This window comes from Bactrocera latifrons, unplaced genomic scaffold (genome assembly GCF_001853355.1).
Source record: "Bactrocera latifrons isolate USDA-ARS-PBARC rearing strain unplaced genomic scaffold, ASM185335v1 scaffold_371, whole genome shotgun sequence".
Lineage (NCBI taxonomy): Eukaryota > Metazoa > Arthropoda > Insecta > Diptera > Tephritidae > Bactrocera > Bactrocera latifrons.
The window spans coordinates 53,635-66,499 of NW_017537014.1; the positions used below are offsets into that span (position 1 = coordinate 53,635).

General features: G+C 35.9%; 1 protein-coding gene across 1 annotated transcript in view; it reads left to right on the plus strand.

Moving 5' to 3' along the window:
• Positions 1–1,490: 1,490 nt before the first annotated feature.
• LOC108972031 (proton-associated sugar transporter A-like) overlaps positions 1,491–12,865 on the plus strand; it is a 91,255-nt gene continuing 79,880 nt past the window's right edge. The window contains exons 1-3 of the mRNA XM_018938459.1: positions 1,491–2,212; positions 11,269–11,375; positions 11,451–11,531. Coding sequence (XP_018794004.1) covers positions 2,025–2,212; positions 11,269–11,375; positions 11,451–11,531 — 376 coding nt within the window. The 5' untranslated portion in view covers positions 1,491–2,024. The remainder of the gene's footprint in view (positions 2,213–11,268; positions 11,376–11,450; positions 11,532–12,865) is intronic.

A 12,865-nucleotide genomic window follows, 5' to 3' on the forward strand; every position in this document is an offset into this window, starting at 1 on the left:
AAGACATTGTCCACTTTTGCAATAGAAGCCGAATTTTTCGAATGCTGTCCTTAAATTCAGATCAATCAATTTCTTGAAGAAAACTGCACCTCTAGCTTTATTTCTAAATATAAGAAACAAAATACCGGAACAGATTTTATTGCGTGTAAAATATTTTCGCAATTAACTGGATGGTTATTGATCCCCCCAATTTTTTTAATGTAAAATACGATTATATTCTTTTTGATTCTAGTTTTTGTGTCGTGCTCTATTTAGTCTTCACTTTATATTATATAATTTTGAATAATTAATCACTATTCATGAATATTTTTGGCTTCAACGCATTTTATTTGTTTTAAATTTTCATTTTTATAATCACACATGAACGTTTAAAAAAAATGTTAGTTAAAGCGAATTTTCCCTTAATTTCAGTTATTCTTAGTTACTATTTATTTAATTTTTTATTATTTTAAACAAGCGCTTCACTCAGTTTTCGACATTTAAAAACACCATCAACAGTGGTTTCTAATTCTAATAAAAAAATAATGAGCATCACCTTGATCTTTAACCTGCTTTGAGAGCGTTTATTTTTTTTTTTTTGGTTTTTGCTAATTTTTGCTACTCTTGGCTACTTTTTGGACGTCCTATTTATAAACCCACGTCTCGTCAGCAGTAATTATGCGTTTAATGAATCTAGGATCCTCGGCTTATATGTTAACGTTCGTAATGTACCAGTTAGCATATACATATGTACTTGACGACAACTTATAGAACGTTCTATCCATCTCCATTAGTTATAGTATAGGGGATGAATGTGTCAATATGATTATTTTATGTTACTAGATGTTTGTTTAGAAAGAAGGTTTGGAAGATTGATAATCACCATTAAATATGTAATAGAGGTTGTAATTAATGCCAAATTTTRTGTATTTTCATATAAAACACAGATGTCATCTTAGTTGTGGGAGTTTATGAACCTTTTTGAAGACCGGTAACATTATAATTCTCTCTTTTACTTTATAAGCATTTTACTTTTAATAAATTGAGAAAGGGTRCATTATCGTCATCATCCGCGATGGAAAGCCCATAGTTAAATGCTTTGACGGTGTACTTTTGTACGAGGGTGACCCAATAGAATCACCACCTGGTTAAGTCTCTCCCGCAAAATAATTTTACCATCCCGATAATAGATTCTCGCTGAAGATTACTGTTAAAATTTCACTTAGCTGGATTCGTAGTTTTGCTTTTCCTTTATAAAGTAGCGGAGATATACGCAAATTTTATAAAAATGCAAAAATCGATTGATGATTCGGTTCTTTTTGGAAGGAAATCACGCATTGAGCGCATGCACGCTGTTAGATTCTGCGCCGATACCAAATACTTCAATCGAAAGGAATTCTGCAWCGTTTGATGGCCGTAGACAAAACGTGAAGCCACTGACATATACTAGAAACCAAACACAACCAATAACATGAGGAATAGTTGAAACGACAACCACGGAGTTCTATTTTGCATACATACAGGAAAAGATGTCTTCAGACGGGTTAAATAAATTAGAGCATCACTTGTCAAGTGCATCGAGTTAAAGAGAGACTATATTGAAGAATAAATCGCTATTTTGCTAAAATTTTTATAATGGAGTCTATGTTCTTATCGGGCTCTCTCGTATGTATAACGCTTTTCGACACTACAGCGCAAACGCGCATGCTTGAAAGTAGTAACGAAATATTGGCCTTATATGCTTATTTTCATATTTTAAATGCACGTATTGCAATACATGCTTATATAAATATGCACACATTTGACCGGTCGTACTATGTTTCGTTGGTCATGAAATAGTTTTGAGAGTTCAGCAAGGAAACAAAATAGTTACTGTGCTGTGTATTACTAGTATTAAGTCAAAAGAATATTATTAATTACTTAAATTATGTACATATATTGTTATCCTTACTCGTTATTTTTCATATAATAAAACCTCTCAATTTGTATGCATCGAATGTGAGTTTATAAGCTGTAAATAAACTTTTACAATTTTTTTAATTACAATGGAGAAATTGAATGAATACGAGGGTTTTTCTGGTCGGCTACATCACTGGCGTGAATCTTTTAAAGAACTAATTTTAACACAAAGGGAAAGGGATTCGACAAGCATTTTTGAAGTTTTTAAGAACGCTGTGAGTAAAAATTTAAGTGGAAATATTAGTGCTACTCAAGACTTTTCACACATATACAGGTAAAGTTGATATATTAGCTATGAATAAAATTATTTATTATTGTATAATAAGTGTCCCATGCGGTTAGCAACTATTAAGGTCCACTCAAATTTACTCTTACTTGGTTTGTGCTTACGTACAGTGCCTAACTGCTTATTTGACCCACCATATATTTTCAAAAATAAATGAGTACAACTTTTTAACTAAAAAACGTAGCAAAATAAAAACGCAGTTTTTAGTGAATATTGAAGGAAAGCGTTTAAATTTTATTAAAATAACAAAACGTTTCATATTTATTCAACTAAGTTTGTCAATTCAAAATTAAATAAAAATTAACAAAAGGATAACAAAATTTTAATATTTTTTATGGCCTATCTTCTCGTCTATGACCATTTTTAGGCGCTTTTTCATAGATTCCACCAACTTGTTTGTTGTTTCTGGAGGTATTATATTTTCGCCCACTCCTCCATCAACGCAACTTTAAGATCGTTTTTACTGTCGTTTTCGGGTATTGGTATCCAAAATGGATTACAGATTTTCAAATACGTTTAGGTCGGGTAATTGTGTCGGGGGTTTCATCATGTGTGAGCAATTGTAAATTTGCCAAGTTTGAACGATTCCCGAAGTATGTTTGGGATCGTTGTCTTAGTAAAATCTAAAATTGTCCTTTGCTCCTAGATCCTCGGAGCTTTGAATGAAATTATCTTGCAGGATATTGAGATAAAGCATTTTGTCCATTGTTGAATCTATGAACTGAAGCCTTCCAAACCTTGCAGCCGACCCACACCATTACATGGCCACCGCCCTACTTCACAGTCGGCTTTAAGTGCTTATCTTGAAGCTCTGTATTGGGCTTTCTCCACTCATATGAACGTCCATCGAATCCAAAAATATTGAATTTGGACTCATCAGCGAAAATGACATCATTCCAGAATCGTGAATCCCCTTTTATATCCTCCTGTGCGAACTTCAATCGATTGTCTCTATTTTTTTTTTTTATTAAAAAACGGCTTCTTGCGAGCAACTCGGCCGTGAAAATTATGCTCTCTTAAAACACGTTGGACAGTYTCCGTACAAAATGTTTTGCCGATTATGTCCTGAATCTCACTGGATACTTTGAGGCTGAAATCCTTGGGTCCTTTTTAATTTCTTRCACAATATAGCGTTTATCAGTTGTAGTAGTTTACCTTGTTAGACGCTTTTCTTCCTTTGTTTTCAATGCGGTTTTCGAAAACGAATCTGTGGATGATGGCTTTCACGGTAACATCTGGTATATGCACAATTTTTGCAATTTCTCGTCGGCAAAGTCCGTTTTTGTGGTGTTTAAGGATTAATTCTTGTTGTTCGATCGTTGTGCGTCTTCCCATAGTTGTAACACAAGTTTTCTTGACAAAATTCAATCAAAAATGAAAATTCTGTGTGCGAARCAAAGTGTAAACAAAAAAAGCACCGTTAGGCTAAACTTCTTGGAAGAGAAGCTGTGCATTAAGTGCAGTGGGTCAAATAAACTGTGACATTGAAAAAATTCGTATTTTCTATTTAAGTTGAATAATTATGAAACCTTTTTTTAATTTAATAAAATTTAAACGTTTTGTTATTCCTTYAACATCCACTAAACACTGCGTTTTATTTGTTTTATTTTTTTGCTATCTTTTGTAGTTAAAAATGTATACTCATTTATTTTTGAAAACATAAAGTGGCTCAAATACGCCGTGAGCCACGTATGTATTTTAATCGGAAGATTGATTTCAGAAAGAGAGGCACGTAAAGTACAGGTTTCCCCTATTTACTATACACAGCATATTTGATTAATTATAAAAACGTTTGTACGAATATAAAAAATAAATATTAAATTCATACCAGAAAGCTTTTTTAAGTTCAATAACCCTCTGAGGCAACGCTTTAATTTTGGGTAGCCTGTCAGCCTTTGTCATAAAATGGTTTGGTTCTCGAGTTCTTTTGGGTTCTGTCAACAGTTAAGGGATCGCCACGATGTAAAATTTTGGAAAAAAATGTACATTTTCGGATAGTAGAAACATAACATTGTCTCAAATTTTGAAATCGAAATTCAAATTATTACGGTCGCTACAGTGTTTCTTGTAGAATGGGAACAGAGTCGGAAACGCTCCAACTCCAATCTTTAAACGCGTTTTTTTCAGAATATGGTTTTCGAACCGGTTTCCACTCCCAATGCAAGAGTCTTGCAGATAACTAGTTACGATTTGGAGAGAATATTTTTAATGTTATTCTCTATCGCGCTAGGGAAGCTTTTATTTTATATTTTTGAAATCTTCCTATTTTTTTGTACGAAAAGCTGTCGAAGAAAAGGGCCTAATTAATAAAATTGGTTTGGATCCTTTTCTAGAGCTCAAATACCCAATAAAATGACTTTCCATTATTTGGTTAGCTCTCCCTTCTTACTCGATATATATATTAAGTCACTTGATTGAGTTTGCATCACATATACTTGTATTTAAGTTCGTACCTTTCTGAATTAGTGAGGTCGATTTAAATATAATAATTAAATTGCAATAAGTGGGTATGCGGTCAATAATACATATGTATGTGGCAGCACCGCCACTCATTTCGGAGTTAATTATAATTGTATTAAGCATGGTAACTCTACCTGCTACTTTGACATTTCGCTATGTATGATTTTCTTTTCCTTTTGTGTCAAACCTTTATGTCAAATAAAATTCGAAGATCGCTCTCTTTCTTTTTGGAAATTCGTCGTAGAAGGGCGTACCCACACGAACACTCCACATGTATATCTAAGTTAATAATGCATTAAATTTAATTTTGCTTGTTTTGTTTTCTTTTAACACTTAATTTTCAACATGTCAAAGAGCACGAGTATTATACGAATAGTTTTGTTCACCTCACGATTGTTTGTAACGCTTGAAACTTATCGAGAAAGATATAATGTCTTTGTTTACTTTTTCCGCTTATCGCTCTTTCTGCTGATTAAATCTTGAATAAACAAGTAAGAAGCCAACATTTTATACTCTTGCAAGAATCAAAGCCAGGGAAATACCTGAAGATGTAAAACGTCAACCAGAGGATCGGAATCTCAGCAATTTTATATATACACTAAAAATATTTTCCATGAGTTTCATTAAAGCACCTCGCATGCAATCGTATGGAGCAAAGTCAGCCGGACGTTCCAAAACCCTGGTAAAAAAATGTTATCATTTCTGGGTACTAAAATAGACTGTTATGAGCGAAACATGTTCTGTAATTTTCATTGAGATTACTCAAATATTGGCTTATACATATGTGCATAAAATCACATGGAAGATAGCAAACCTTTATAGGTTAGGTATACCGGGGGTCAAAGAAGTATTGACCCAATTCAACCCATTTTTATACCAAAAGTTAGGTCAAAGTTGGTCCGATTTGGGGAATTTTTGGTTATAAGGTGGCTTGCTTTAAAGGAATTTTACCTCGTTATATTAAATACTTCTTCATTTGAGTAATCAAAGGAAATTTAAAATTGTGTTTTTAGCTACTTTTGAATGAATGAAGACATCACGAAAATTTATGAAATCAAACACATTCTTCACACCATTGTTCTCATAAAGCCTAGTAGGAATTCTAAACTTATTCCACAATGTAAAAATTGCTAGACATTTGGACACACCAGGAACTTCTGTGGCACAAAACCATCGAGTGTCAAAATCGGAACTCAAAAAAACCAAAACTCTGAAAAAACCTCTTGCTAATAAAAGTACTGTCAACAAGCAGAATCGTATACAGATGAGTAAGCTCACTTTTTCTGCAGTACTGAAAAACAACACAAACATGGTAAACGAAAAAAACACAAAGTTTACCGAAGACCTACTAACTCAAATAATACTCCGGAGATAAAGCGGAAAATGATAGGTTCAAATTACTCTAAAGAAATAAACATCCTTCTAATTAAGAAAATAAAGTTACGACGGAAATGGAAACAAACCCGCTCACCACTCGACAAAAACAACCTTAATAAGGCAACAGCAGAATTAAAACGAGGAATTGCTCATATTAAGAATGAGTCAATTAGTAAATATTTATCTCAACAATCCGCTGACAGAAAATATGATTACTCACTTTGGAAAAGTACAAAGTATCTGAAACGTCCAACAAGTCACGTTGCACCACTAAAACCGAAGTCTCGTCATATAGGCCAATTTCACTACTTCTACAAATCTAAAAACTATTTGAAAAATTAATTTATCTTACATTAAAATCTTTAATCAACGAAAAGTAGTTAATCCCATCGCATCAGTTCGGTTTTAGAAATAAGCATTCAACAATAAAACAAATTCACAGAATAACATCAGAAATAGAAAAATCAGTGAACGAGGGAAACGTATGCTCCTTAACGTTGCATAAGCGTTTATCAATGTATGGCACGAAGGTCTTCTGCATAAGCTAAAATCATGTCTTCCGGTTGAGTATTGTGCTCTTTTAGAATCGTATATCACCATGAGATTTTTCCGTGTAAAACAAGGAAATGAATTCTCTACACTAAAAGAAATTGAAGCAGGAGTTCCTCAGGGAAGTATCTTAGGTCCACTTTTATATATTCTGTATACAAGATATTTACCCTTAGCATCAAACAGTATGACTGYCACTTTTGCTGATGGCACCGCAATACTATGCGTCGAAAAAACAGCAGAAAATGCTGCGCTAAACCTTCAACATGCAATCAACTCTGTAGTAAGATGGACTAAAAAATGGGGAATAAATTTAAAGGGTGACTAACCAGTTCATGTAAATTTTACAAACAAAAGAATCACTTATCAACCTATTAGTACTCTAGATGTCTGCATACCATACGCAAATACAGCTAATTATGGCATCATATTAAAACAAAAAGGATTGAAATTAATCTGAAATTATCGAAAATGAAATGGCTAATTTGGCGAAGGTCAAACCTGTCCATACACAACAAATTACTTCTTTATAAACAAATAATCAAGCCGGTATGGTCATATGGTGCGCAACTGAGGGGATGTGCCAATCATGACAGTATTAATATTATACAACGTTTTCAAAACAAGGTGCTAAGAGGCGTTGCAAATGCTCCCTGGTACAGCAGAAATGCTGATATTCATCGATACCTAAGGATGAATACTTCTTCTTCTTAATTGTCGTAGACACCGCTTACGCGATTATAGCCGAGTTAACAACAGCGCGGTCGTCGTTTCTTCTTTTCGCTACGTGGCGTCAATTGGATGTTCCAAGCGTAGCCAGGTCCTTCTCCAACTGGTCCTTCCAACGGAGTGGAGGTCTTCCTCTTCCTCTGCTTTTCCCGGCGAGTACAGCGTCGAATACTTTCGTCCATTCGGACAACATGACCTACCCAGCGTAGTCGTTRTGTTTTAAATCGCTGAATTATGTCAATGTCCTCATATATCTTATACAGCTCATCGTTCCGCTCAACGCCCAAAGGACCATAAATCTTTCGCAGAACTTTTCTCTCGAAAACTCGCAACTTCGACTCATCCGTTGTTGACATCGTCCAAGCCTCTGCACCATATAGCAGAACGGGAATTATGAGTGACTTATAGAGTTTGGTTTTTGTTTGTCGAGAGAGGTGTTTGCTTCTCAATTGAATACTCAGTCTGAAGTAGCACCTGTTGGCAAGAGTTATCCTGCGTTGGATTTCTAGGCTGACATTGTTGGTAGTGTTTACGCTGGTTCCAAGGCACACGAAATTATCTACGACTTCAAAGTTATGACTGTCAACAATGACGTGAGTGCCAAGTCGGGAGTGCGACGACTGTTTGTTTGATGACAAAAGATATTTCGTCTTGCCCTCATTCACTGCCAGACCCATTTGTTTTGCTTCCTTGTCCAGCCTGGAGAAAGCAAACTAACGGCGCGGGTGTTGAGGCCGATTATATCAATATCATTGGCATGCGCCAGCAACTCTACACTCTTATAGATGATAGCAACTTCTCTATTTAGTTCTGCAGCTCGAACTATTTTCTCCAGAAGCAGGTTGAAGAAGTCACACGATAGGGAATCACCTTGTCTGAAACATCGTTTGGTACCGAACGGCTCGGAGAATTCCTTCCCTTTTCTGACGGAGCTTTTGGTGTTGCTCAACGTCAGCTACACAGTCGTTTAAGTTTTGCTGGGATACCAAATTCAGACATCGCGGCATAAAGGCAGCTACTTTTCGTGCTGTCGACATCAGCTTTGAAATGGACGGAGAGGTGGTGTGTGTTGATTCTCTTTTCACTGGTCTTTTCCGAAATTTGGCGCATGGTGAATATCTGGTCGGTTGTWGATTTGCCAGGYCTAAAGCCACACTGATAAGGTCCAATCAGTTTATTGACGGTGGGCTTTAATTTTTCACACAATACGCTTGATAGAACCTTATATGCGATGTTGCGAAGACGTATTACATGGTAGTTGCAGCAAATTGTGGGTTCTCCTTTCTTGAGGAGGGCATGCTTTCGTCCGACCATATTTTACAAAAAAGCTGATGCATGCTCCTTATCAGTTCTTCGCCGCCGTGTTTGAATAGCTCGGCCAGCAATCCATCGGCCCCGACGCTTTGTTGTTCTCCAGTCGGGTAATTGCTATTCGAACTTCTTTATGGTCCTTCTTATGGGTTCGCCTTCTAGTGGCGTTGTGCATTCACTGCCATTCAGCAGGCTGGCGAAGTGCTCCCTCCATAATTTAAGTATGCTCTGGGCATCGGTGACTAAATCACCTTTCGATGCGGAGACAGCCAGGTAGCTTGATGAATATTCTTATGTTGTAAGCTGGTACTACAKATAACCACATTTCGGGGACCGGCGAAGTCGATCAGCGTCAACCCATTTGGGGATGCTTCGCCGTGGAGGCTRGATTTACCGACCGTAGTTCCAAAGATACCTTCTTTGCCCACCCTGTCGTTAAAGTCGCCAAGCACGATTTTGACATCGTGGCGGGGGCAGCTCTCATAAGTGCGCTCCAAGCACTCATAAAAGGTATCTTTGGTCACATCGTCCTTCTCTTCCGTCGGGGCGTGGGCGCAAATCAGCGATATGTTAAAGAACCTCGCTTGGATTGTGGCTAGATATTCATTCACCGGAGTGAGTGATAGTACTCGGCGACGGAGTCTCTCTCCTACAACGAATCCCACACCAAACTTGCGCTCCTTTATATGGCCACTGTAGTAAATGCCACAAGGACCTATTCGTCTCTGTCCTTGTTCCGTCCATCGAATTTTTTGGATGTCGATGTTGTCAGCCTTTATTTTCACGATGACATCAACAAGCTGGGCAGCGGCGCCTTCGCAATTATGGGACCGGACATTTTAGGTGAATGCCCTAGTAGTCTTTATTTCGTTTGCCATGGTCGTCATCAAAAGGGGGGTCTCTCATCCGAGGCTGGTTGTTCCTTTTCCCTATGTAGGGTCCCTTCTCACTATAGCTCSCCTTCAAACGGATGTTCTTAGGCTACCCAGAGGATACTTGGTCAAAGACCGGAAGTCATGAGATGCTTGAGTCACATGAAAATGAATCGTTTCTGCCCACTCTCAAGTGAATGGCGATCAGAGAACTTTCCTCACTTRCGTGAATTTCCACACATGACTCCTCTTGAATACAGTCGCCGAAGAATAAGGAATCAGGCAGATGCCCACTACAAAAGGTTTAATGCACATGAGAACGAGTAGGCGAAACATCTTTTTTTTTGACACATGCCGCTCTAGTCGATTATGTCGAAAAAAAACACATATGTAGCTTAGTTGGAAGCTAAAATATAAAGGAATTAATTATAAACCATATTTAATTTCTATGCAATTTGTTTTTAAGTTATTCAAATCAAAGTGCTTGTTAGTTTTTGAAACTAGTTGTAGTAATATCAAACATTGTTAAAGTCTTGAAGATGTTTGTAATAAAAAAATATGATAAGTTGGCGTGTTCACACTCTGAAATAGGAACCTGACATATCAATCTGTAGGGTCCCGAGGTATGTAATTTATCCAAATAGTGGACGGTGCCACGCCCATCATTTAATGTTCACACCAGCTCCCATAAAGCAAGATAAGCATAATTTCGTACCATTTCTAAAGAAAAATTTAATGTTCTTGGTAATTAGTTATTTAGTTAGTAGTAGTTATCATTAGTACCGTTATAGGGGTGTCAGCGGATATCTTCCGATCCATTTCCACACGGTCGGTAGGAATTCTGATAATATTTGCGCTCAGTAAGTAATTTAGGAGATGTTTTCATTTAACTAATTAACCACTTTATAAAATTTTTTTGCCATAGGTGTTCCTTACTAGCAGGCGCGGCAGTTGTCCGATTACGCCCATCTACGAAAACGAAATTTGTTTGCACCAAAAAAAAAAGCCGCGTACCAGAGATCTCAGTTTTTACTCAAGTTACAGTTTGCACGGACGGACGCACAGACAGACAGTCGCCCTGATTTCAACTTTTCTCGTCATCCTGATATATTTATATAATCCTACATCTATCTCGCTTAGTTTTGTGTGATACATACAAACGTTAGGTGGAGAAAATTATCAATRCAAGAGTATAAAAGTACATAACTTGATGAAGCTTATTATACGTAATCCATCGCTTGGTATTGTAGATTGGCAGGATTGGGCCAAGACAAATGAGATTTCCGAACTTCCGGTTGACTGTATGCCGAATATACCGGTGAACATATGAGATATTTTTAAAACGTTCAAAAGCCTATACTACTAAGCCTTAACAAAATTAAATGCATGCATTATATTGGACATAATATGCTGCAGTTTAACTATGAACATGTTTTAAAACGGTCCACGAATTATCTCAAATTCCTACTAAATACTAGAAATCTTATTTTCATAAAGTTGTCTCTGGTAGTTTAGAATATAAAGTGTTCGGTTACAGCTGAACCTAGCCCTTTCTTAGTTGTTTCATATACCATAAGGTTTGAAAATAATTGAAAATATTTCTCCGAAGTTAGCGATTCTCTTTTAGTATGATATAAAATTTTGGCAATACCTAAACCTATTTTYTGCCTTTAAATTTCTTATTTTACTTTCTCCCAATTTAGTCCTTTACTAATATACAAATATATTATTTAAAATATCTTACAGACATAAAACTCGCATGGAGTTCGTAAGGATTTCTGCAGCTGTTATGGGCATTGAGTTCTCGTATGCCGCTGAAACTGCCTTCGTTTCACCAACTTTGCTAAAAATTGGTATTGACCATCAACATATGACTTTAGTATGGGCTTTATCACCATTGATAGGGTTCATTGCTTGCCCTTTCTTAGGCTCGATGAGCGATCGCTGTAATCTAAATATGGGGCGAAGAAGACCTTTTATAATTTTGCTGTCAATAGGAGTTATTTTTGGTATGTAATTTTTATAAAAATATAAATATATGTAACTTCGTACTAAAAATCACAACAAAAATACATTATGCATATAAAAATATTTTGTTCAAAAAGTATATGCAATGTTTATGTTATTTATGCAGTGATGCCAGATCTATGAATATTTTTTCGAACCAGCAACAGGTAGTGAAGATTTATACCCGAATTTTATTATTTACTCGAATTTATTATATTTTCTGTATATATAAAATATGTAATTTTGAAAATCACGAAAATTAGGTGGCTATAGTTAATTTCTGCAGTCAAACATGTTCTTGAGCAATACAGTGCATTACATATACTTATGTGTTTTTTTTCTATAAATTTTAGTAGCCTTTGGAATTGCAGTCTACCTACAGTGTGCAAAACAAGTATGTAATTTCAATCAAAAATTCCTAAAATACAAGATCTTTATAGTCGATTGGAAGACATGCTCAGAAAATTAACTTCTTGTTGTGTAAAAGAAAATTCGATCAACAAAACCGATACGGAGTTTATAGAACGCAAAATGAGAAAATAAAACCAATTTACTTTGAAGCTTTTAAAATCCCCAATTCAATGTAACAAACCAAGAAATCGATTCCTTTCGTGAATAATTCAGACAATTTTACATAACTTTTGCTACTCTTTTAGATTCAAATAACATCCCGCAGTCACGAAATAATACAGAAGTTTCTGGATTTTTCGGATTTATTCTAAAGGAAGCTCACAATGAACTCAGAATAAACAAAAAGATTACATCAGAATATCGTTATCACTCTAAATTTTTGGAAAAACGTCGCTACTAGAACATTTAGTTTGCATGGTGGGACCAAAGGGACTAAGTTTTCCGATTATTTAGAAAAATAACTAGTAAGGAAGGCTAAGTTAGGTCGTAATCGAACATTTCATAGTCTTGCAACTAGCTTTTCATTTTATGGCGCTTTGTGGGCGTGGTAGTTATTTTTTTTTTTATAATCATTTATACAATAAAGTATGTTTTAAAAATTTATATGTAATCATTACGTTTTTATCTGAGGGATTTTTTAATGCATCTACTAAGTCAATGTTGTCAGAGTAGTGTGTTGTTGAGTGGATCACTGGGCAGTCTGCTAGTATGTGTTGAATTGATACGGAGTTGTCACAAAAAGGGCAATTAGAACGGGATTTTCCAATAAGTATATTAGAGTGAGTTAGGATGGTGTGTCCGATCCTGAGGCGAGTGTATGCTTTGATGGCGCTTATTTTCGTGGTGGGCCCATACAAGGTTGGTATTCTAACTGGGTTGATGATGGCGTAACTATGGGTGTTTAGTTTCCAAGCATTTAAGTTTT